The 26,547-nt window shown below is 45.5% G+C and overlaps 1 protein-coding gene across 3 annotated transcripts in view; it reads left to right on the top strand.

Annotated features, from left to right (window-relative positions):
- LOC121183702 (pre-B-cell leukemia transcription factor 1) overlaps positions 1 to 26,547 on the top strand; it is a 52,822-nt gene that overhangs the window by 18,674 nt on the left and 7,601 nt on the right. For 2 of the 3 annotated variants that reach the window (XM_041040879.1, XM_041040878.1), the window contains exons 3-6: positions 19,445 to 19,689; positions 21,462 to 21,652; positions 23,683 to 23,818; positions 25,343 to 25,502. In XM_041040879.1, coding sequence (XP_040896813.1) covers positions 19,445 to 19,689; positions 21,462 to 21,652; positions 23,683 to 23,818; positions 25,343 to 25,502 — 732 coding nt within the window. The remainder of the gene's footprint in view (positions 1 to 19,444; positions 19,690 to 21,461; positions 21,653 to 23,682; positions 23,819 to 25,342; positions 25,503 to 26,547) is intronic. The other variant, XM_041040881.1, reaches the window with a different exon arrangement.

The following is a 26,547-nucleotide window of genomic DNA, read 5'->3' as shown; positions in this document are numbered from 1 at the left end:
ATGTGCTCGCTGTAAACAGCTGACACATTTACGTTGACTGGAATCCTTATCGCTCTTCCTCTGAAGCGAAGTCTGTGTCTAAGTGCTTGTTTTCCTAGCTTTGTATATCCTGCGTTCAGTTATTACAGTCTGCAGAGTCACTCTGAAAACGTCTCGCTCGCCAAATGATTTGCATTTGAAGTACTCGGGGATATAATTGATTTAGAAGCATGAATATTGATAGTATCTTATCAGCTTGGTGCCCATCCCTCAAACCACTCTGCGGAGAATAATGGTCCTCTGAGCATTTTTCTGGTCATCTTGCTTTAGCGGATGCACACATAATCTTTAAGTGTACGGAGCCTCGGCTCCACGAAGCCCCTCCATCTCCCTCTGGGGAGGCATCCATGCATCTTTTAAGGACTCTTCACATCAAGAAGGCATGAGCAGAGTACCCTGCAGTTTCTCCCTCAATTATTAAAGCTGGGATTTTGATGCTTTGTTTTAACTTAGCCTTGGAAGGGAAGAGGAGGGAAGGGAGCCACATGCAGAGGACAGTAGCCGAGCCAAGTTTCATATCCCTCCCCCGAAGGAAGAGAAGGATGGTGACAATCTTCTATGGCAATTTATTAGAAGATTCTTTTCCTTTTTTTTCAGTGGAAACTTGGAGGAGGTTTTGAAACATTTATATGGATTTCATATTGAAGACATTCCCTCTTCAAACAGAATGATTCACCGCGGGTTGCATTACAGTTTTCCAGCACTGCATACGCTGTCACTGTGTGATAGAAAAACGGGCTGCATCCAATTATAACAGGAGACACATTTGCTCACAATGTTTCCTTTGATTGATGTGTGAGAGCTGTGGTCGGAGCGCTAATGAAGTCCAAATGGCTCCGATTGAAACGTTACTTATTGACTCAGCCTGACAAACAATGACATCAACCTCAGACGTCGTGTCCTTGGCGCTTTTTGCCAAAGAAGTGGGAGAAATGAGTGATGAATCCACTAAACACGAGGCAGGATTCCACGTTATTCTCCTCATCACTTGTAATGGTAGAGACTGAGCCGCTGCGCAGGGCTCGGGCGACAGAATCCCACTCGGCCTTGATTGGATGTCGTAGTTTATTTTTTCGTCTGAGTGCCAGGGAAGTTATTCACACTGCACAGATTGTTTGGCCGATGGCGACGGCGCTCCATGTAAACTCCATCCATTGTCTCTGTGAATTGCAGCTGCCTTTAACTCTGATTAAATATTGATAACCATGTAAACACGCGTGCCGTATTGAGCACTTTATCCGGAGTCGGTCTCCCTCCGCAGCGGTGGAACGAGCCGCTGCTCGCCTCAGAGATAGGCCCATTGTTTCTGAGCTCACTGCTGATTTATGGTGACAAAATAAAGTGTTCTGACACCGAGCTGAAACGAAGGCCCGACCCGTCTCCAGCCGAGGTGTCACTGAATTTGAATAAATCCCTGTGAGCTCACACGTATGTCCTCAGTCTGCGGCACATGTGAAGCTGCTGTGAACAGTGACTGCTGTCGCAGTAATTTAATACTGTCTTCCACACACATAAATATTCTCTGGCTGGGAAAAGACAGAGGATTAGTTTGGACTAATTGATAATTGACAAGATTTATTCTCCATCTACAATCAATCAGCACAACACTCTGTAAAGAGGTTTGTTGCATGAAAGCCAGTCGTGTCTTTGATTGTCTGATTGGTTGAAGTGACAGGTGATGTGGAGAATGCCGTCCGCTCAAAGGTAAATACGTGATCTGCTGCTCATTCTGAGCCTTAATACAGTATCATCTGTCAAAGACTGAATTATTTCCAGTTACTGTCTGCAGACAGAATCATCGGCCTGCTGTCACAGAACACTGCACTCTGTCCTGCTGTGCTTTAGATGCCACACAGGAAGTGCAGGGTGTGTCGGGTGTGTCGGATGTGTCGGGTGTGTCGGGTGTGTCGGGTGTGTCGGGTGTGTTGGGTTTCATTCACAATAGTGAGTGGGAATAAAAAAAGTGGAAGCAAATGGAAATAATTAGTGAATTATGGGTATTTTTAAGTTCCAGTCGCTGCTGCGTTTGCTGTTAAGCTGCCGTCAGAAACACAGCACAGATTCTACTCATCAAAAGAAAAAAGAAATTCCAGTTGCTTCTACTTTGCTGTTTTCAGTCACGATAAAGCTGCTGAGAGTGAAACTCAGCCTTTCCTGCAGCTCAGAGAGCACAGGCCTTCCTCTCTGGTTTCACATTAAGTGTTAGCACTGTTGAAATGCTATGGAGGGGTACATTATTCAGAATGTACCACGTGAGCCGTTACAGGGGGGTAACTCTGTCGTGTGAAGCCCCAGTGTTTAGTACTGGGCCTGTGTCAGTGTTGTGTTGTGTCAGTGTTGTGTTGGTCACTGTGAGGACACACTGTACTCCAGAGAATCTGAGGACATCATCATTCTCGATTGCATCCGCAGATTAGCTTGAGGCGCATGGACTCACTACCACCTGCGTCTTTCATCCTGCGCAGCTACAGTCTCCACATACTGAGATAATACTACTGTGAGGGGAGATGTTTTCTTTCCCTCTCTCCTTCTGTTTTTCTCTCCCTCTCCTTTCTCTGAATAATAGATCTTCTGCCAGTGGAGTTTGTTTTCCCCTCAGCGTTTGCCTGATATCTCAGGGTCGATTCAGAGGCTATATGAAACAGAAAGACGATAGACTCTTACTGTGAGACGTATGTGCATACAGCACACCGCGATCCGTGTCTGAAATGCCATGCTCTTGGGAGAGGGAAGCTATCCACATATAAGAAATGAATGAGGTAATGTGCAGGGAGGTAATGGGTTTATGCAACATACTGGAACAGAGAAGCTCATTAGGAGACTGGAGCTTTAACCCCTGTGCTGCTCGGCTTTACTCCCTTTGTCAAAGCCGACTGGTGGAAGCCAGGGAACGTAGAGCTGGAGGAGGGGAGTCCATTTTGGGAGGTGGAGCTGAATACGAGGAGTGTTTGCACAGAGGCACAGGTGAGTTACTTTATGTATGAAATGGCCTGTCTCCAAGCAGCCAACCAGCCGTGTCGTTTCCACTGGCAGGGACGCACAATCAGTATGAAAGCAGTGCGTATTAATCCTGTATCTGTGACCTGTATGTCACATTAACCCTGTAGAAAAGTACTGATTCAGATGTAGATCCTAAAAACAAGAGCTGATGATGCGTGTGCACTGAAACGCTGAGCTCTGAGAGCAGCCCGACAATGTTTGACTTCGTCTTTGATTTTTTCCAGTTTCAGGATATTTTATTTGTACACAATCCAACGGTGTGTATTCAGAGTGTTGTATATGAGACGAGCTCTGACGTTCAGGAGGTAGAGCCGTTTGGCTGCTGATCGCTGGGCTGCTGGGTCCGTCCCCGGTTCAGTCCACTGTGGAGACCCCGAACAGCAGCAGCCGAAAGACAAACAACAACAACAACCGAAGCTGTGTGTGTGTAAACGGTTTGGCATCAGCTGTTTCATTCATGCTTCACTGTCACACGTTTATTCACAGCTACATCACATCATACTCACACACACTGCACACATCCACTCCTCACTCCTGTTGTGTGGTATGTGCTAAATTTTTTCTGTTTGCATCTGAGAATTATTTTCATTTAGTTTTGTTTCAGTTGTGAAAAATGTCTTTAACAGAACAGAAATCAAAGATGTGAAGTTTCAGCAGCAGCTCGTCACAGCCTCTGGAATCAGGTCAGGTTCTGTGTTTATACAGAACAAACACTGACACGTGAGCCAGGTGATTTTACCTGTGGACTGATTGAACTGATTGATGAAAGCTTCAGATTCCTCTGCAGGATTTAAGGCAGCAGATTCCCTGTCTGTGCTGCTGCTGACTGAGTGTGCTGCAGTGTGTGATAACTCAGTGAATAACATGCTTCGATCATGTTTGGTTTGTATGATTGAGACGTAGTTGGGGGTTTGTCTCTCTCTGCGGAGGCGGGATTTGTTTGGCAGGCGGACAGGCAGGCATCACCAGGTTTCTGGCTGCGTGGAGGCAGAGTTTCCGGTCTATTTCCAGCGCTGCATGTTCATTCTGGGTGACTGGGGGGACTGTGTGTCATTAAAGGCCTGTCCTCTGCCTCTACCCAAGTGTGAAATGCTGCGCCTTGGAGATGCTGGTCTGCTTTTGTTTGTTTGACCAGTTTGTCGCAGCTCTGAAATCGTTGGCAGAAGGTCGGTGCTGCTCGCAGAGGTCACCAACACGCTGTGTGGTTTCTGTCATCTCTTTAATTTACCCATCAGAGATCATGTCGTCGTTTAAACTGAAGCCTCGTACCAAACTAAATGTGTATTAATAATTTGATTCATTCAGATTCCGCAGGCTTATTGATTACATTGTGTGGTATACAGCTTTTTATTTACTGTCAAATAAGAGAAATGAGCCTGTTGGGACACATCCACGTAACAATGAAGTCGGCCAATTATCCCCTTGTTGACAGTTTCTGAACCATTTTCTAGTTGATTCAAAGATATAAAACTTTATTGGATAAAAAGATAAGGGACAGAGCACTGTGTGGTTTATACTGTCTATATTCCAGGTCCTTCATGACATTTAAAACTTTATTGGACAGGACTCTGAAATCTGGGGGCAGTATATAAAATGAGGAATTTATTAGACTTTGTGGCCTTTGTGCAGCTTGTGTTTGAAATATTGTATAGAGACAGATGAGCTCAGCCTGTGTGGCTTTAATGCTGCAGTCAGTCGGTAATGATGTGCAGTAAAGAGCAGGTAACAGATGCTGAAATAAAAGGAACATGATATATCAATATTTAGCATAACAGATGTGATGTGGCGTTTTATAATGTCAGTAATCCTCCGCTGACCCTGGAAGTCACTGAGCGATCGCTACATTTAACAATACAACAGTCAGAACTGCTTCTCTCATGTTTAACACATATACAGGATTTTACTTTTACTTTCAGGGTCATCGTCTAACGACGCTCTGAGCAGACGTGTGCGTTTCCTGCACACACAGTGATGGGATCTGGATGTGGTTCAGGGAAGGCTATAAAAGCCCCGTGTTAAGCCGGAGCCTTCTTTTTTCCTGAGGCAGGTGTGCATCCTCAGCCACGAGAGCAGAATTCAAAAGGAGCCAGGGAGGTAGGCTCTGCAGGGAAACCAAAGTAGGAAGTCAATAAGGCCTGAATCTTTTATGAAGGCAGAGGTATTCAGATCACAGCTCCGCCGACAGAAAGAGCAGCCTTCTGCTTATATGAGCAGACAGAGAGTAGCACAGGGTCGAAATCTCTCCCAGATTTACCTCAGTCCTCATTAACGCAGGAGCTGCTGCTCGTTACGGCTCGAGCTTCACAGCAGAAGAGGTGAAAGTATAGTTTTCTTACACTGCAACGTCAAAACTGAGCCGTGATGCTGGAATACAAGAAGCAGTGTCATCATAATAACCAGAGTGTTTCCACTGTGGTTTGGTTAGTGACATGCAGGAAGGATAGTTCACACACACACTCACACACACACTCACACACACACACACACACACACACACACACACACACACTCACACACACACACACACACACACTCACACACACACTCACACACACACACACACACACACACTCACACACACACACACACACACACACTCACACACACACACACACACACACACACACACACACACACACACACACACACTCACACACACACACACACTCACACACACACACACACACACACACACTCACACACACACACACACTCACACACACACACACACACTCACACACACACACACACACACTCACACACACACACACACACACTCACACACACACTCACACACACACACACACACACACACTCACACACACACACACACACACACACTCACACACACACACACACACACACACACACTCACACACACACACACACACACACACACACACACACACACACACTCACACACACACACACACACACACACTCACACACACACACACTCACACACACACACACACACACACACACTCACACACACACACACACACACACACACACTCACACACACACACACACACACACACACACACACACACACACACACACACACACACACACACACACACACACACAGCGCCGGCAGTCGTCCCTCATTACACAATAAATTCTCCAACAACTGTGGTAAATACTGTCGGTCAGAGCTACAACAGTGTCTCTCTGCTCAGACGTTTGACACCCGGAGGTTTGTTCTGTGTCCGCTTCTTCTTCTTCTTCTTCTTCTTCTTCTTCTCCTCCTCCTCCTCCTCCTCCTCCTCCTCCTTCTTCGGTGTTAGAATGACCATGTTTGTCAAAGCTGTGAAAATAAGATGTTGTAAAGCTGCGTCGGTCTCACTGTGCAGAGACACAGCAGCATTCAGCAAACACCAGCGTGTGACTCCGTGTCTGCTGTATGTTCACGCTGCAGCCGTTTTCTAACACATTAAGCGGATCAGCTTTATGTGGTAGTAATAAGTGAGTGTATAGAGATTAATGTGCAGGTGTAAAGACGGTGAAACAAAGTAAAACTAATCTGAAGACGCGGCGTTCCACAGCTGCAGCGCTGAAATATTATTAGAAATGTTCATATTTACTGAAGTGTTTTCAACACACGCAGGACACAGGTCCTGCAGGGCTGAAAGACTCAGTTCACCCTCCATCAGCTCCGTCTGCTGTCCTCACTTCACTCAGAGGGGAGGGACAGACAGTCTGAGTGGACGGTTTGTTACTGGCTGTGGAGACAGAGGGCGTCTGAGCAGCGGCTGAAGAATAGCCCGTGTTGTGCTGAGGACTGAAAATAGCCCATCAGTGCCTAATCAAATTAATGCATACTTACTGCTGCCAAGATCTAATTTAGCACGCCGGCGAAATGCACAAAGACACCAAACGACATCGGATGAAAAGGGAAAATATTAATTTGAGTGGGAAACAAATATCCAGCGGCTTGAACAGATTCCTGGAAACGTAACGTCGCCGCTGCCCTGCTCATTCGTGATATCGCCGAGCACACAGGAAGGAGCAGGTGCAGCGCTGCAGAAAGGTCCAGGCTGGTCTTTGTGAATGTTGGCCAGCTACACCGGGGCTGGGACATGTCCACAATAACAGACCTTTTTAATGTCCTTTTTTCTCCCAGCGATGCTCCGCTGGCTCTCACTGCAATTAAAACCAAGTGTCCATCAGAGGCTATCTCTGCTCTGTGTGGCCCATATGTTTGGGTGCTGATAGAGCGTGGATTACTCTGTTTGGGACAGAGATAACAGGCTGTTTATAACCTTGGCAGAGTCTGGGGCCTAATCTGGCAGGAGCATATTTCCCCTTGCTCCCTGATAAAGGCCTGTTAGCAGCTTTATCACACGGGCAGATAGAAGTCGAGCCAGAGCGAGACGAGCACAGCGCTGAGCCCAATCTGGCACCACACACACGGTTCTGCTGCTTTATTTTTAGAAGCGTTGTCTCCCCCCCAAAACACACACACACACACACACACACATTTATACAAACACACACACACACATTTATACAAACACACACACACACACGCATTTATACAAACACACACACACACACACACACACATTTATACAAACACACACACACACACACATTTATACAAACACACACACACACACACACACATTTATACAAACACACACACACACATTTATACAAACACACACACACACACACATTTATACAAACACACACACGTTTATACAAACACACACACGTTTATACAAACACACACACACACACACACACACACACACACACATTTATACAAACACACACACACATTTATACAAACACACACACACATTTATACAAACACCAGCCCCACTCCTTGTCAGAGAGAGCAATTAATTTCTACATCTGCCTTCTTCTCAGGCAACACAAGGACCAACAAACAAATGAAAAGGACAATGTCCCCATTCATCATTAGAACATTTGGAGTTACATTATGTCTGTGCAGGAGAAAGGAGACGAGCAGGGAGATGGAGGCCATTCTCTCTCATACATGTCATCATGTTTGGTTGTAGTGTGTTCTATATAATGTAGAACCTAAAGGGAATTATCCTGAGCTGGGGCTGTGGCTGTTTACGTGAGCTCTTCCTCTTTTTATAATCCACAGTGTGAGTGGGCGTCTCAGGGTATTTTCAGAAAATACTCCTGACTAAATAAAAGGCAGGTTTTAGCTGTTATATCTCTACGTTGCTGTGGGGAACGCTCTTCTATTTTCTGTATCCCCCTCCTGAAAGCTCTGCACAGGCACAATTAGAGAGAGCGCTCCTCTCACAGCCACAGAAAATTGTCGTCCTCTGTAAATTGCTTTTGCCGCAGCTTAAAGAAGATCTCCTGTTACCCTCTCATTCAGTCTTTCTCGCCGCCCGCTCTCCCCCTCTTTCAGGAAAATTGCTTTCTCGCAATCAACAGATTGCTTCCTGCACTTAGGGGTAAATACAGGTAGACTAGAGCATTAGCATAACATTATTCAGACAAGTGTCAACCTCCAGGCAGTTAGCGCTGCATCTAAGCTCAGTGCGAGGTGAAATGAAGTGCTACAGAGCTGGAGAAGCTGCTTCTGTGGCACAGATTTTCAGAGAGGAGCTGGAATTGGCCAAAAGTGCAAGAGTAAGAAAAGATGATGCACTTCAACGTTTCAGCACTTGAAAGAAAAAAACAACACAAGTCATCTTAAAGGAGATCGAGCATGGAAATGTGAAGGTGACTTAACGTGCAGTTTACTTCCTGTCAGGCTGCTGGAGGCTCCTGGACTCTCTGGAGGTCTGCAGCATGTAGGTCAGACCGGCCTCGTCCTCCAGCTTCACACATGCAGAACAGTCAGGATGGGAAGAGGCTTTATTGGTGTGTTGGTGATGTCTGGGCCAGAGACAGGAGACTGACCCTGGCGTTGGATCAGTCCTGCTGCAGAAAGGCTTTTTCACATCAACCTCACAAGCATGAGTCTGATTAAGTTTCTTGGTTGAAGCTTAGCACCAGTCCTCTGCTCTGCGGATCATCTGATACCCTCCGTCCTTGGGGACGGGCTGTGAAGAGCAGCAGGCGCGACCTTTCACCGGGGGAGACACCCTGGTATCCTCCTCCATCCGTTACTCCACCCTTCTCTCTGTTCTTTCTTGATTGACAGCAGGGGTTCCTTCTGACCTACATTTGCATCTGCTCCTTGACCCAAATAGGACCCACGTAATGAGCTGCTCGGCCGTGTTTTGAATGCTGAGCAGAAAGTGGTGTGGGTTTCGTCCTGGAGACGGGGGCGTGTAGCTGTGCTGTGGCAGCAGTGTCCCCGGGGCTTTGTGTCTGGAGCTGCGGGGCTGCACAAAGACCCCGTCTCATCCAGACCCCGTCCCAACCAGACCCCGTCCCATCCAGACACCTTCCTGCGTGGCCACCGGGCCATTCCAGGTCATCTGATTACTCCTCCCACTGATTACTAATCAGGGGCTTGTGCTAATGTGCCATATCACTGAGGTGCAGGGGCGAAATCATCCATCAGATTTCTGTCTCATGCCGTGTTGTCAGTTTTCCTCCCAATAATGTCCAAACTCATCCAGTGTCCTCGCCGTGCAGAGCGTCGGGCTGTAATATAATCTGTTATTGTTTCCTCCCAAACACCTGGAGCAGTCAGCAGCGTGTACACACACACAGATCCCCGGGGATCCCACCGTGGATTCCACGAGCGAGCGTGAAAGCCGTTTGGTGCTCTCCACACACGTAGCTCGTGTTAGTGCGGCAGCCATCACAGCAGAACCTGAGTGATAAACACAATCATCACACCGCAAATATGAGCGGCTTCCTGAAGAAGATGCTTTGTCAAAAAATATAGAGCAGATGGTTCAGTTCTCCGACACATTAAAGAACTGTCAGATCATGTATGTGAGCCTCAGCGGCGCTTCAGTGTCGGACATGTTCCCAGCATCGGAACATTCATGTACACATCATACACAGACAGGAGCAGGAGACCGAATGTGGCTCCAGCTCAAATATAAATTTAGAAACGCAGGAACAACCATGGAACTTGTTTCCTGGTTTCATTTCCTGTCTCTTCACTGTGGGTTTGCTCTGAACAGCGAGTGTGATATTATGTGAATAATCTCATTTTGCTGCAGTTTTTAGCAGCTTTCATAATCACAGTTTCCCATATTCCTGATTGTGATGAACATCCTCACTGCAGTAAGTGTTACAGTAAAAAAATCCCTCTGTGGAACGAGATTATTCTCTTCATTCATTTCTCTCCAGCTTTAGCTTCTTATTTCACATAACTCTGCTCCACCTGTGCTGACCCATCACAAAGGAAGGATGGCCGTTCGTTTCCTTGGGCCTGATCCTAACGACATGATGTTGTGCACGAGCTTCTGCGCGGCTCTTCCCTCTGCCTCTCTCTGAGGATTCACATCCACGCAGCTTCACTGTTCCTCGTATGTAAAATACCAAATCCTATTATTTCTCAGGCTAAATAACAGCGCTCCCAAAGGCGTTGTCTGATGTTTTAATGAGAGCCCTGGTTCCCGATGCTCAGCGCTGTCTTCTCCCCTGCATTTCCTTAAACTGCCAAGTAAGAGCCCCATTAATAATTCAGCTCATTAAAGTGTGTAATTAATCTGGAGCTGTGTAACAAGGAGAGACTGGGGCGCAGGGAGAAAACTCTCCAGGGGTGCACAAGAGAAACATTGGGCTAAGAGACACAGCACACCCGCTGTGATGGAACCAGTTCCCCAGCACACGACCAGCTCTCCTGCATCATTTATCTGGCAGGAAAAAGCTACAGAGGGGCGCCGCCGCCGCCGCCGCTGCTGCTGCTCACCGAGACGTCTTCAGGCAACTCAGCCAATCAACAATGCAGCACAGGGAGCTGGGACTGTGTGTGTGTGTGTGTCTGGTGTCTGTTTACCGTAGATGCTGAAGGTCAGTTACTGGGTTGGAGGATGTGTTGGAGCCAGAGACGTCCTGTAAACATGGAAACACTGGTTTATTCAGGGTTAGGGTTAGACCTCATCTTATCTCATCGTCTGCCAAAGTCAGTGTCGTACATTTGAACATTTCTGTTGTGAAGTTGTTTACTGTTCTGCTTAAACACAGGAAGTACAGACGTAGTGTAAGTCGTTCAGTATCTGCCTCAGAACATTTAATCTCCAGTTATTTTAAATCAGTCAGTTCAAGTCTCACATTTACACAACAGCAAGGAAACACTGAGTCAAATGGAAGAAATGAAATATGTTGGTTTTTATTTTAATGAAATGATCTTCAGCATCTGCACGTGGAGCAGGTTTATACTGGTTTATACTGGTTTATACTGGTTAGAATGTTAAAAACAGCTTTCAGCTGAACACGGTCACGTTGACTTTTCATTGCAGCAGAAAAGGTAACAGCAGTGGGACGACGGTGCTCGTCATCATGTAAAGACATTATTATCTAACGTCTTTTCTATACACGTGTCTGTAGCTGCTGATATTTCCAGTTTGCAGAACTGACTCTGTGTTTTAAACCAGTTCATCAGTTTTAAATCACCAAAGCCAATATAACTGATTATATCAGCACAGATCATCACATCGGCGTTTGTGGTGGATGATAAATAATAACATGTTAGTGTAACACAGCTCGTTCACCAGAGAGCACGTTTGTTTCACGGAGCAGCTGAAGCAGCGTGTGCTGCTGGCTCTCAGGTGTTTCAGGTAGACCTCGGTAAACAGAGGCGTTCACACTCAGCGTGCCTGCTGCCATTCACGAGCCCTCAGCTGCTCCAGATGTGGCTTAATTTACTGCGACTTGGCTAATCACGGTGATTAAGGATTAATTACTGTTAATCACTTTTACATAAACTGGTTGGCAGTAGGAGAGCCGCGCTCTGTGAAAAATGCCACACGCGTGTGCGTCGTCAGAGAGACGGGGCCGAGCTGGGAGCCACCGGGCGTCCTGATCGGACGTCTTTCACTCCTGAGCACACCAGTCACAGGAAGTTAACCTCTGATAATTCTCTGCATCAGTTAATGCTGCTCAAACAGTACAAGGCCAGTTTGTAGTGAATGTCTGTGTAGACTGGTTGTGTCTCAGCATTCGTGGGGACACTGGGAGCCATCCTGGACACGGTGCGTGCTAACAGGAGAGACACCGTGGTCAGCCGAGGCTGAGTGGACACGGCTGGGCTGTGCCACTGTCCTGCTACAGGAGCGGAACCACTGTGAGTTCCATTAACACAAACTGACAGGGGAATCACAGGGACATCAGGGGGCCCGCGATGAGGCTGACAACAAAGCCGCTGCGCCGTGCTCGTACCCCCCCCCCCCCCCCCACCCCCACCCTGCCCCCGCCCCCTGCACAAGCTGAGGGTGGCAGTGTGGTCACCTTCCCTCCTTGGCCTGGTTTCACACTGTGACATGCTCGTCTGCTCTCCTGAAGGAATGGCTTTAATAAGGTGGAGCAGATCAAGGCGACTGTTGATGACATGGCAGGCGCAGTCAACACACTGCCCGAGGCCACGGAGGGCCCCGGTCTGCTGCATGCTGCTGGATGCTAACTGTCTCATGTGGGACACACAGGACACTTGTCTAGATGCTCTTTAACTGCTGCCCGTCCTTTGTTGCACAGTGGAATGAAGCCAGCTCCACTTTAACCCCACTCGTTACAGGACGGCCTGTAAATTTCACATTCAGAGCGAGGAGGCTGATTATCTTCATGTACAATCCAGTGGGACGTGTATGTCCAATGTTCCAGTGACTATGTTGTTATAAATAATGGACCAAATTGTAATTAGCTTCATTAGTGGTATCTGCAGAGGGCTGGAGTGTGTGTGATCGGGATCCTCTAACAGAGACTCCTCTGAGCTGGTGGTAACGAAGCAGAGAGCTTTGCTGTGAAGCTGTCAGCTCCACTCGCTTTGCTTTTCACCTTCTGAAGAGCACCAGGTCTTATCGCTTTAATTGACTCTTTATCTTTTTGTTAATTTCCCCTTTAGTGCAACAGCTCCCGTTCTTCCTTTTGATATGTCATTTTACGTTGGCGTTTGCATGACTTCACAGAAGTGGCTGTATAGATTAGCATATTTCACATAAAGGCAGATTTCTTTTTAACAGCACTGCTCAGGAGCTTCTTCATTGTCTTCATTGTCCATTAACCTCTTGATATTGTCTGTTGACCTTTTTCCTTTAAAATGATTTCATGACTTTGTGCCTGTTGATTTTATTCTTCACACATCCCACAGCTCTTTGTGTGCATATCTAATGAGTCAGGTATAGTTTTATATAGTGGCAGGAGTTTAGAGGCTGGAGAGCAGGATTTAACAGTTTGATGCCTGTCGTCTTCCTCCTGGTGTATGTTGGTTCTCTTTCCATTCCACTACACTTGCGACTGTATAATGAATTATGCCAATGTTGAATTAGCATGTAGCTGTCGCTTCGGCTCTGGTGCCTGCCTCGTGACAGGACCACCGTAGCACAGGCTTGCGTCGGGAGAGGGGGCTTGTACCGTGATTTATTAACTGCTGAAGTCACAATGAAGTGTGCCCACTGAAGCACCACTGCAAACAAACAGGGCCGGTCCTGTCACGGTAAATCCAAGCAGACAGGCCAACCACAGCCTGACCAGGAAGGGTTAATTATGCAAAAGCATTTGGCTTTGAGCAGACGCACGGGTCTGGATGTAAGGATGGACGGATTATCAGAGGCGAGGTTACATCATCATGCCTCTGCTTTGTAAAATGTATGAGCACATGCTGAATATCTTTGTTTAAATTTAAGACACCTTTCAGATGCTGATGCTCCAAAATCTATTTCTCAGCAAAGGTTTGACGATCTCAGGCCGTTTTTCAGTACACAGGAATCTGCCATCACTAGATTTTATGTATTTGTATTATTACACATTCCAAAGATACGTGTTTAAAATGAGAAATTTAATATTTGCACAGTTTAAAAACTGTCTTTCTAACACTCAGGACAGTGATGTAGAAATGACAGCAGATCCTTCCTCAACCCTAACCCTAACCCCAGATCCTTCACAGTGATGAACCATCGGCACAGCTGCTTTTTTACTGATGAGCTAACGCGACTGTTAGCAGCTGCACTTTACAAAGTCAGGAAACCGCCTCACTGTTGACGCTGACCTGTTCAGCTCAGCGTCGCCTGTTAGCAGAGAGAGCGATGACTGTCTGTGCTGGACAGAACAGACCTGTCTGTACTCTGAAGTTTGAAAACACGTCTGATTCAGTAGGTTGGTTTGTCTTCAGCCATCGTGGTTGTTGGCGGTCATGCTGTCACTGCTGCCACAAACACAGGAAGCCTCACTTCCTGTGCTCCAGAGGATGTTTTTTTTTTTAATGAAAGATCTGTCTGACACTGAGCCTGATCAGTCACAGCTTTTTGTGTTGAGATGCAAACATCTCAGGTTTTCACAGTTAGAGTCTCACACCCTTCACCTTTCCAATCAGAGTGCTCTTACAAATGCCAAGCTAGGCGGCGGCTGCCCTGCCTGGACATGCTGTCACATGACCTGCGTTGCGTGTCACTTTTGGCCGACTCTGTCTCTGCTGCTCCTCGTGATGTAACACTGGAGATCACATTTCAGCATGTGGGTGGAGGGTGGAGGGTGGAGGGTGGAGGGCCTCTGAAGGTGTGTGCCAGTTTTAACTCAGGCTCCCAGTCTCTGTCAGAGGCCTTTATGTTTGGCTGTCCGTCTCGCTAACTGTGACAGAACGGCCCTACATCATTAATTAAACATCAGGCTATCTCCCATTCACCCGATCACCATGACAGGCTGCCATGCCAACAGTCCCTGTTGACATGCCTTCGAAATCTAGAAGGGGGATTACATATGGTAATGTTTTTTGACAGGCTGCCATTTGCCTCCGTTAATCTGATAGGATAAGATATGTGGACTGCAGAGCATGGTGTGCTGCAACTCTTTGACTCTGATATTGTTATGCCATGAAAAAAACGGAATCATTTTGAAGATGCAAGCAGTGTCCTGGAAGAAATCATAATCCCCTGACAAGCTTTTGATGCAATCCCAAATATTGTCACTGACTCAAAAGTGTATTTTTAGTTCTGGGTCCTTCTTGTATTTGCTGTCAATTTTAATATTTGTCACATTTCCAAACTCCTGTCATGAATGGTGAGATGATAGACGACAGTCTGTAATGGACCTGTGTCCTTCCACAGTGATAACATGTCTCAGAGGAAGCTAGTTATGATGCTAGCCCCAGACCTCCAGTACACCGTGGTTCCTTCTCCTTCAGAGAGAAGAGTTTATTCTCTGGTCTTTGTTCAGATGGATGATGATGTCTCTCTGCTGCTGTGGTTCAATTAATATTTTAATACCCACACCCATCTTCATATGAGGCCACAGGCCAATCTTCTCTGGAATGACTGATATACAGAGAATGTTACACGTGTGCTTCCTGAAAACAGGCGGGGGGGTGGGGTGGGGGGGCGAGGGGGTGGGGGGGGGGCATAGACAGGGGCAAGCTGCTCTCCCCCAAATAGGGACGTAAATCATCTCCGAGCATGATATTCCAAGCTTATCCTCAAAGAGTAAAAGCTTTTTCCCTCAGCTGTGTGGAAATGAAAAAACGAGCAGACAGTTAAACATCCACCTCTCCAAAAGCCGATGGCCCTGGGCTCGTATTCGTATTAAATATCGATTTGATTTGCAAAAGGCCAGATGTTTCGGGGTTAAATAAATGTCATGTTCTCCCAGTCCACTTTACTTTTCCTGTCTCTTTAGTCGGTGACATTTTGTCTCGCTGTGTGTTCACAGAGCAGTGAAACCAGCGACACCCATCCTGACCCAGTCCGTCCAACATTACACCACACTGCTGCAGCCTGTATGTTCTTAGTGAATTCATCAGCAGCCAAAGCAAAACTCATGTGTTTTTATTCATATTAACGTAGAAAATAAAGCGAAGCTATAAAGCGCGGCGCCTGCCTGCGCGTGAGAATTGCTTGTCAACAACAACAGGAGGGAGGAATAAGGGATCGTCTGACAACAAGCCATCTTTGAAACGCCTCCAAGAGGGAAATGGCATCCATTAGAGACATACAGAAAGTGTGTGTGTGTGTGTGTGGGGGGGGGGGTTCCAAATCGCACACACACATACACGGATCATTGTTTATCCCTGGGAGAACCCTCAGTGTTTGTCTGTGGGTGGCTAAGTAAGTTCACCAGCACTATTGGACAGGGAGTGCCCAGCAGACCCGAAGCTCGAGGAACACCAGGGTGAATCAATTAGGCTGCTATTAGCCAATAAAGTGGCCCTCGCTGAGTCGTGTAATTATGACCCACAGCAAAGCCAATTTTATGGAGGCACATTATCCTTTTCTTCTCTTTATTAATTTTATTTGTTTGAGATAATCCCTCCATGGTTTTAATGATGTGCTTTAGGTTCAGGATGGAATAAATAAATCACCATTTGCTTCCATCAGTCAGGAACACTGCAGGTCTGAGTGGGAAACAGCCCATGGCAGGAGAACGCAGTGTAACCGTGCTGCCTCTCATTGTTTGGAGGATCACGCTGATTAGTCACTTAAATTAAAAATGAACACCGTCGCATCCACCTCGCAGAATCCACATTAACCCCACTCTGAGCCCCTTCCCATCAGATTGTATGATAAGAGGCAGCAGGAAGAGCTGATATTACAGGGAGCAGCTCCTTTGCTTGTTCCCAGCTCAGAGGACACTGTGTAAGTGTGACAGTGTGCTGTCAATGAGGGATGACAGTACACAGCCAACATGGCGTAATGCATTGTTCCTTCCTGGGTCCCTCCTGACAGATGCTCTCCAAGACAGCTGGATCAGCAGCAAGCATGGAGCTGGGATCTGGGCTGTGTGTGAGCACAGAGTGTGATATGTGGCTGATTAGCGAGGGTATACATGTGTCAACAAGCAAGGCCTGGGGATCGTGTCGGAGTTTGTGTTAATTGTCAGTTTAAGACACGTTTACCTGTTTATGTTGAGGAGGATTCTGTGCGTAGGATACCCTGCTCCGTGAGATGCAGTCATTTGCTTTCCATTTGTCGATGACCTTTCTTATTCCAGCTTTCTAAAAAAAAAAAGTCTTCTGGTGTTTTTTCTTTTTCCCTTCCAAGAGATCTCCTAAGAAATGACCTTCTCTGCAACAGCCGCTCTTTCAGGCCTGATGTTGGAGGCGCTTCCATGCCAAGTAAAATAAACACTTCATGAATGTTAAGCTGGAACTTGGCAGACGTAAATCGAATCGTTTTTGTAGACACAGGGAATTTTTATGTCCCATTTTCATTTGACAGTCTAGACATTTTATGGGTTCAAGAAGAAATCCGGTCTGGGATTTTCAGTAGAAACGTCTTAGCAGAACTTCCTCCCTAAACATTTTTGTGCTGGCGCTCTTTGGATTGTGCTCATACCTATTATTTTATTTATATTTGTATTTATATGGCTTTGTTCCATTTTCATGTATTTAAAGAAGAGGGTGAAGTGAGTTGTCTGAATTTAGGAATCAGCATTTAAAAACATCCATTCCCTGAGTGTCCTGAGCCTTTAGCTTCTTGTCGCGTGCTCGCGTGAATATCGTCACTTTTCTTTCTTCTTCTTTTAAGATGTTTAGCTACGAGTTGTTTTCCTGCTGGAAATTACTTCCAGAACGTGCAGCTCGTTTTCCTCTATGGGATATTGTGGTGTGCTCTCATTTTAACACCCACTTTAGTCTGGTATTTATGAGGTGGTAACTATAGAAAAAGCCCTGCGTCTCCAGGAGCCGGGGGATCGGCGGGGGCCTCTGCTGATGTACATTAACTGAAGCGGACAGGCGGGTTTAGAGTTTCTGATGGAGCAGGTTTGATCGGGTCATAACGCAGTTGCAGTCGCAGCGATGTGGAGGTAAGGCGGGTGTGAAGCCATCCGAGATTTTCCCCTCCAAGCCCGTCCATACATTACTGGAGTGATGAAGGAGTCTGGGTAATGAGACAGGATGTTTGTACAGTCCTACCGTCCCCAGAGACCCCCCTCCACCCTCCTCGTCCTCCTCCTCCAGCACTCCTCCCACACTCAATCTACCTCCTGCTGAGCCTGTGGTCTGAACCCCTGACCTCTTCCACTCGCCAACAGTTGCCATATTTGCATTTCCAGTCCACTTAAAGGCAGAGGCTGACTGAGGGAGCCCCCTCCTCAGCCTCTGCTACTACAGCAGGCCTGATTCTCATCCCAGCGACCCCCTGCCCAGGCCTACCAACCCAGAGCGCAGTCTGGGGTTAATGCACCAAGCACTCCCTTTGTCTCTGAATTAATGAAGTGCTCCCTGCCTGTCCCTTCTCATTCACTGACAACGAGACAAATGACAAGTGGTAGCGTTTTAAATGGCTATCGACACATGCAGGGCGTGAAGTCACAGAGTCATACCTCCTGTTAGCACGGTGACCAAAGCCCTGTAACCATAATGCCTGCTGCCGTCGATGCACTTTTGATGTCCACTCTGGGATCAATTTGGATCCTGGCAGCAGCACACTCCACACAGGAGAAGGCCTTTTATATTGGAATGGATGGTTCTCAGATGGAGGAGGAAGAGTCGGAGTCTGGGAGAAAATGGAAGGTGGGATTTGAATCTTCTAAAGAATGGCAAGGGAGACCTCTAGTGGAAGGCAGAGGTACTCATCCAAATTACTGTTGTTGATTCCATCCAATCTCAAATGATCCTTTACTGTACTGCACAACACGTGACCTTTGACCTTTCAAAGATATCATCTGGCACAGTCAGCTCATATCATGTCAACTCATGTCAATGAGATATGTACAACACACAAACAACAACAACAACAAAACAAGAAGCAAAAAGCAAAATAACAAAAAGCAATGACAGCATTAATAATACTGAAGGAGATGGAAATGAAGTGAGGGCCAGTGAGAGAGAGTGAGTCCCTATGTCCCTCATTTAATCTGAAACTCATGATTATTTTCATTAATCATTTCTCAAGTAAAAGATGAATTGCATGGTGTTTAAAACGTCAGAAACTAGTGAAAAATATCCACGACAGTCTCCTAAAGCTCAGGGTGACGTCTGCAAATCTCATTTTACTGACCATGAACGTAAAACCCAAAGGTTTTCAGTTTACAAAGCTATTTGTCCTTAAAGTCCTCTGAAACCACCGGCTTCAGGGCGTTTGAATGTCAAAGGTAACAGAGGAAGAAGCAGAATTAAATGCAAACACTGTGATTTAACACGTAATGAGCCGTCGTGTCACCTGCTTCACTGAGGCAGGTGACCTGTCCGCACACTTCACTCTTTGTTCCAACATACTGCTTCACTCACAGTGAGCGGGTGGATGTGTTGGTGTCAGCTGTGCAGTCAGCTCCACAGCTGACAGCTTGTTACGGTGCATCACGCCACTGTAAGGTGTGACCTTTGTGACTGACCTCTGACCTTCTTCTGTCACTGCAGTGCTGAGTATCCGCGGCGCCCAGGAAGAGGAGCCCCCCGATCCTCAGCTCATGCGGCTGGACAACATGCTGCTGGCAGAGGGCGTATCTGGTCCTGAGAAAGGCGGAGGCTCCGCGGCGGCGGCGGCTGCAGCGGCGGCCTCAGGAGGAGCGGGGGCCGACAACTCTGCAGAGCACTCTGACTACAGAGCCAAGCTGTCCCAGATCAGACAGATCTACCACACGGAGCTGGAGAAGTACGAACAGGTGAGAAGCTGACGGGAACACGCAGGATACAGAATACAGCATCAGCACATCTGATGTGTGACTGTGACGGTTACATGATAAACACATGGATTCTAACATTGCTCAGACAGAGTACGTTTCACATAGATTCAGTTTAAGCTACGTAACAGTCACATTTTTCAAACTCAGCTTGTCAAACACAACTAAAAAGTAGAAGAAGAAGCTGTGAGACTTTGAGCTTTGTCTTTGTCTCAGCACATTCTGGATCAAAGTGTGCTCTCAAACTGTTGTTGTACTTCCAGAAAGTTTTCCGGCTACATAAAGTAAAGAAATGGTCAGAGGTTTTGCAGGAGAGGCTGAGATATCTTGGATTTTACTCCGGCTGAATTTACCTGGTAACCAGGTCTTTCAAAGTCCATACCCCAGGTTTTTAATGCATGTATCCTGTGTAACTGTAACATAACCAGGGCTGCACCCAGTGATTACCTCCAGTATCTATTTATTATCTACTGAGTGATCAATTATCTTTGTGTATATGATGGTGAAAAAATCACCTTTACCATGTTTTTCCTAGGCGATATCCTCAAAATGTTCAAAACCCAAACACATTCAATGCACAGTGATAAAAAGAGAAAAGGAGGCAAATGTTTGTTTCTACTTATTTAAACAAGCAGCTGATTGTCAGAATTATTAGTGAATACATTTCAGTCAGTCGACTGACTGATGGCTCAGTTAACTGTTTCAGCACTTCCTGGGTTATTTTCTCACAGCCAGCAGGTATGGAAACTCTGAGTGATCTCCAACATTACCATCAGCTGAGAGGAGAAATGGGAGAAAGCAAAAATAGAAATAGAATAAAAAACTGATTATGTTTCTTGACTTCATGTTCAATTAGCCAATCAGCGCTGTCAGTCAATGCTTTGCCAGTACTTGGAGTATGTGGACTCGGCCTCTGGGCACTTTATGATACACAACCAAGGAGTGTGGTCACAACACTAAAGTTTTCCCTCCTTTAATCAAAGCTTCATTCTTCACTGAGCAGACTCAGCCTCTGTAGACTCCAACATAATATAAATCAGTGTCAGTAAGAATTCACCTTGTGTTCTCAGCCCAGAATAGTCCATTATACCCAGTGCGCTGCGTGTCTCCGTGTGGATTCCAAGTATAGTCTTGAAAGTCTGTTAGAAGGGGATGATTTCCTCTCATTGCCTTGATAACCAATGCATTCATGACAATAGCATCCCTTTCAGATGAATGTGAGAAAGACAGATGAACACGCAGATACACAGACACAGACAAAGCCTGACACAGCTAAACCCAGAGAGAGATCGACAGGAGGAGAAGAAATGAAGAAGGTGGCAGTAAGAGACACGGAGTCGGAGTGTAATATCGTGGCAGATTCACGCCTGGTGTCACACGGGGCGGATGAATGAAGCGTTGTGGCATGTTCGTCTCTCAGGGTGGCTGTGCTGTGAAAGTGTGTCTGAGAAGGGAACAGCTGTCATTGGTTCCTCTCAGCACACTGCCGTCACCACTTCTGTTAAATATGAAATATATCAGTGCTTATATTCCCCCCGGCTCTATAAGGAAGCTTCCCCCAGAACTGCATTAAGCAAAGAGCTGGATTGTTGTATTTTTAGACTTTATCTGTGAATTTTAAACACTGCACTTACCCTGTGTGTGCAGATGTGGCTGCACTGATGAATGAAGGTGCTGTTCACAGGTATATTTACCTCAGGGGAAGTGTTTGTGTACATTGTGGGTTAACTGCCCTGCGTGTGTTCTCCATACAGGCGTGTAACGAGTTCACCACTCATGTGATGAACCTGTTGCGGGAGCAGTCGCGCACACGGCCAATCTCACCCAAAGAGATCGAGCGCATGGTGAGCATCATCCACCGCAAGTTCAGCTCCATCCAGATGCAGCTCAAACAGAGCACCTGCGAGGCTGTCATGATCCTGCGCTCCCGCTTCCTCGATGCCAGGTGTGTGTCCCTGCATACATGTATCTGTCCATGCCATGACACTGTGCGACGCTCCGTGCTGCAGATATCCTCCTAATTTCACAACATTGTAAATACCTCATCATGTGCTTCCCTCTCAGCCTCATTTCCATATGAATGGCTGATGTAGGAGGCCTATCACACTACCAACATACTGCAACACATGCTGTTTTGCCTCTTACCACACACATGGGCTGGTTTGCATCTACAGATGCCATTTGGACCAGCATACCCAGCAGCACTGGCCAATAAGAGTTCCCTGTGTGCTGCATAACGCTAACTGTTTCCCTCTTTTAATGTAATCGCTTGTTCCTTTTGATGCGTGCTTTGGATTTGCATACATTTCTCCAAGGATAAATCTCACTCAAAGTCTGAGTTGGAGGCATAACATTTAAATGAGGCATGCGCTCCCTTACAAAGCTCCCTATCTATTCTCTTGCAAATGATTGTGGTGGTGCTGCAGCGAGGGGAAGAGGAAAGCTTTCACTGGCTGAGAAGCACTGCCATGCTCAGCTCCACTGATTAATCTACTGGCTGCTGGAGCCCATGCTGTGCACATTTACATATTCTCAGGCTTTTGGAGTGTGGGGACAGAGATTTTAGCACAAATCTCCTCACCAATGGATCCATGGAAGGAGATTTTACAGGGTTCCCCTCCAGCTTATGTAAAGCCCTGTTCAGATGTGGCACATGCAGACGTGACCTGACGGAGGAGGACAGATGCAGGAGACAGAGGGTCAGTCATCAGCAAACGATATCGGTCTGCTTCAAGGTGTCGTATGGGGATCGTTCACAGGGTTCATTTCCTTATGCAAACCATAAGCTGTGTTAACATGCTGGGATACTGAGGTTCAGTGTATTATCTGTATTTACTATTGGACACAATTATTCTGAATCTTTAAAGTCAAATTTCTTCTACAACAAAAAAGGGCGATCATATGTTTTTAGTTTTAGTACAATACTAAAACTCTACTGTTTTCATACTGGCTTTTAAAGCTGAAGGAATGTTTTTGTCCTCAGTGGATGAACATGATGATGTATATCACCTGACTCTACAGTCTCTCAGAGCCATATGGAACTTTAGCATCTTTCAGCTCATTGTTTTGGGTTCATGGCCAGCTGCTGAAATGTTTGGTTCAGTCTCTCTTCTCTCATCAGCCTCATTTCTGGACGCAGCCGTGTGATACTTCCCACGGACAGATTTCGTTCAGTGGGGTTTGATACTGGTCCAGTAGCTGACCAGTATCAGTGAGGACTAATTCTTTCCTCAGTTCATACTTTGAAAAAATGATTTCCATATATCAGTATATCTAGTTTGCTCACAATGCTGTTAAACCTTTTTAATGCAAACATGCAGAGTTTAATGATCTGTCAATAACTAACAGTGGATACTGACTTAATTATTATGAACCTCTGTGTGCTATTGTTGCTGCTGCTAATGCTTTTTTCAGCTGCTCATAAACAGTGCTGAAGTGAAGCAGTTCTGAGCCAAATTGTTCTCTTGAGTGCTGACGAAGTGCCTCAGTAAAACTACAGCTGAATGGAAAGTTTCTAGTGTGGCAGCAATGTCAACCAAAGACCAGTGAGACCTAAAGAGACCACATCATTTGGTGGAGTGTACGGTCAAACTACCAACCCTAACCACTTCTGGAGCATGGAAGAAGGCCACGTTTACCGACGAGTCCGACTTTGCTGATGAAGCAGACGTCATGGTTACAGTATGAGAGCTGATTTGAGGACATGGCTGATTGTGACTTTGGTACAGAAGTGGGTAAAAATGTAGTGCAGGTGGAAATATTCTGCCCTTACACTCCACAGCCACGGTCAATACTTCTGGTTTAGTTTTTCAGTTGTAAATGAATTTTTTTCTGAATTTCTGACTGACTCCAAGAGGTAATACCAAAAACAACACTGTGTTGAACAGCGATGAACAGCCCTACCCAGTCTATGCTGGTATGACTGACATAAACTGGGTTCAGTTCCTGTTTGAACTCTTGATGCTCTCTTTGCAGACGGAAAAGACGGAACTTCAACAAGCAGGCAACAGAGATCCTGAATGAGTATTTCTACTCACACCTCAGTAACCCTTACCCCAGTGAGGAGGCTAAAGAAGAGTTGGCAAAGAAGTGCGCCATCACAGTGGCCCAGGTACACCACAGATCATTGCCACCCACACCACACCAACTGTAGGAAAACTACTGTACACAGAACAACAGAGAGACAAACTGGATTTTTAATCTGAAGAAGCAGCTATGAGCGTGTTGGCGAGTAACCTAATAATACGTTTTCTGACTGTCATGAGTACAGACAGCTCCTCTAATCTTCTAGCAGTACCTTTCATTGAGACAACAAAGGACTCAAAGTATAAATATGCCATGTCATAAATTTGTAGTCTTTTAAATCAAACCAGACTAAGCTATTTTTGACCAGTGACTCTGTGTTTCTACTGAAGTAATGCAATCTAAAGACGTCGCTGCTGTCATAGTTCTTATCTTATCAAACAGCCAATCAAATTTTCTAACAATACATCCGATATACAAAATCCAGCATCAGTAAAAGTACTTCTGGTAATTGTGACAGAAAAATAAATGCAGTGCATATAAATGTTATGTTTTAAAGGGATGATGTTGTCATGTTTTAATAATTAAAATAACAAAGAAATGTAGAATTTCTTTTTCCCTGTTTTATATCATCATACAAAATTATGTTTTATTTGTTACTGATCAAAGATAAAACTTTGAGCTCAGGTTACATGTGATTGGCATCTGTCATTGTTTGAAGCCATCGACTATTAAACGTTTGATAAAAAGATAAATACAGTTATCTACTGCAAAAATTGTAGTTTTAGCTCTATATAGTAGTAATTAGCAAAACCCCAGCTTCTGAAAATTAGCACTTCAGTCATTTGAGGCATGCACAGTGCAATGATGATTAACTACAAATCTGACAGTAACTTAGTGAGCATCTGAGATGTTTGTGCCAGTGATGCTGAGAAGCAAAAAGTCAAATATTTTGGCACCTTGTTTTGTCATCTTTGCATTCTAGCACTCAAGTTGTTTCAATCCAGTGAGAATTGATAATAAGGAAAGCAATGACAACGCCAAGGTAAACAGCAGTTTGTGTTTTGAATCCATCATTTGGGAATGGATTGTTTTCTCAATTGGTTTCATTAATTTATACCAAATGATTTGAGGATGCATCTGGGCCTGATTGTGGAAGCTGCTCAGCGGCTGAATGATTTGTAGAGTTTCCGTTTCTTGGTCATAATAAAGGAGAATGTTTACCTACTCTGTGTATTGGAAACTTTGCAGGATTGATTTGGTTTTCATTTTAATGTTGTTTATCATTAGTGCTGGGATTACCCCCCTGGCTTCATCTGGGAGTCCATTAGCCGTAATGGGTGTTAGCGGATGTTGACTGATTGGTGCTTGCGTGAGTTCTGATGATAGCTGCAGTCATGGTGACATAATGAGACTGTTATTGGCAATCATTCCATCCTGGCACTAATGCGGATTCACAGCACCAATCCTATGTAGCTCCTACCTCTGACAGAGGCTCTCTGCAGTGTTACGCGTGCCATTAAGGCCATGCAAGCTAAACACCACCTCTGAGAGGCTCTGTATGTTAAGATTTCATGTAAATTAAACTACATTCTTTTGTTTATCTGCTCAGGTTTCCAACTGGTTTGGGAATAAAAGAATCAGATACAAGAAAAACATTGGTAAGTTCCAAGAAGAAGCCAACATGTACGCTGCAAGAACTGCCGTGAATGCGGCTAATGCATCCTCACATGGAAGCCAAGCAAATTCACCCTCAACTCCAAACTCTGCAGGTGAGACAGGAAGTCTCTGGCTCTGCTCAGCTATTAGACATGTACCTCCTCTCTGTGCATTACTACAACTAAGCAGCTATTGCAGATTATCAATTTGAGACTATTTCAGTGCTGGTGCTGGTGATTTTTAAGGAGTGAAAGAATTAGGAGTAACAAAAAGGCAGTTCTCGTAAAAGGAACCTATCACCAGGTAATGCACTGTTATTATATTAAACAGGTTAAACCTTTCCCCTTAAAGGTCCTATGTGCAACTTTCTGAAAACCCTTGTTATTAGTGATACCGGTGGCTGTTGGGTTAACTGCAGTTAGCATCCTGTTGCCCACGCTTGCTAGCATGGGCAACAGGATGCTATATAGGGTAGTGACGTTGAACTAATCCATTCTGGTTGCATGGTACACTGTGTGATACGTTGGTATTAGCTCGCCAGCTTTTTAAAACTCTGTTAGGCTTTGCAATGTCAGAATATCTAAGTTTGCTGGATGATAATGCTAACGGTTAGTGAACTAGATGGAATATTTAAAAAATGATGTGTTGCTACACTTAATTATTGATGTGATAGTTTCCATCATAACTCTCATTTTACTAAATTGCTGTGCTGATGTTTCAACATAATAGAGCAGATCTTTGCACACTGTTGGCGTTGTTGGGTAGCGAAACCAGAGTATTTAGGCAAGGCACTCAGGAGCTAGCATAAACATCGTTTACCCAGAAATCAGTCCACAGGCTGTAACAGGCGACAGTCGGGGCAGGTCTCATTTTTTAATTACATTACAGTCGATGCACATATTGGAAATTAAAAAAAACATTTAATACATGTAAATTGCTTCATATTCTTGTACCTTTAATAAGTAGAACTGCCCTACTAGAGCAAAGCTCTGTTAGAGTTTAGCCGACCTGAGCCCCATGCCAAGTCTCCATATTCTTACTGTCCTTTTGTCTTCATCTCAGTTAATCAATATGCTTCATTTATGACTATTTGTACTCATCATGTTCAACTGCACAGATATTCAAAGGATGAGTCTGGTGATATTCTATATTTTTTGC

This window comes from Toxotes jaculatrix, chromosome 6 (assembly GCF_017976425.1).
Source record: "Toxotes jaculatrix isolate fToxJac2 chromosome 6, fToxJac2.pri, whole genome shotgun sequence".
Classification (NCBI taxonomy): Eukaryota; Metazoa; Chordata; class Actinopteri; family Toxotidae; genus Toxotes; species Toxotes jaculatrix.
This window is presented reverse-complemented; position numbering and strand designations above follow the sequence as displayed.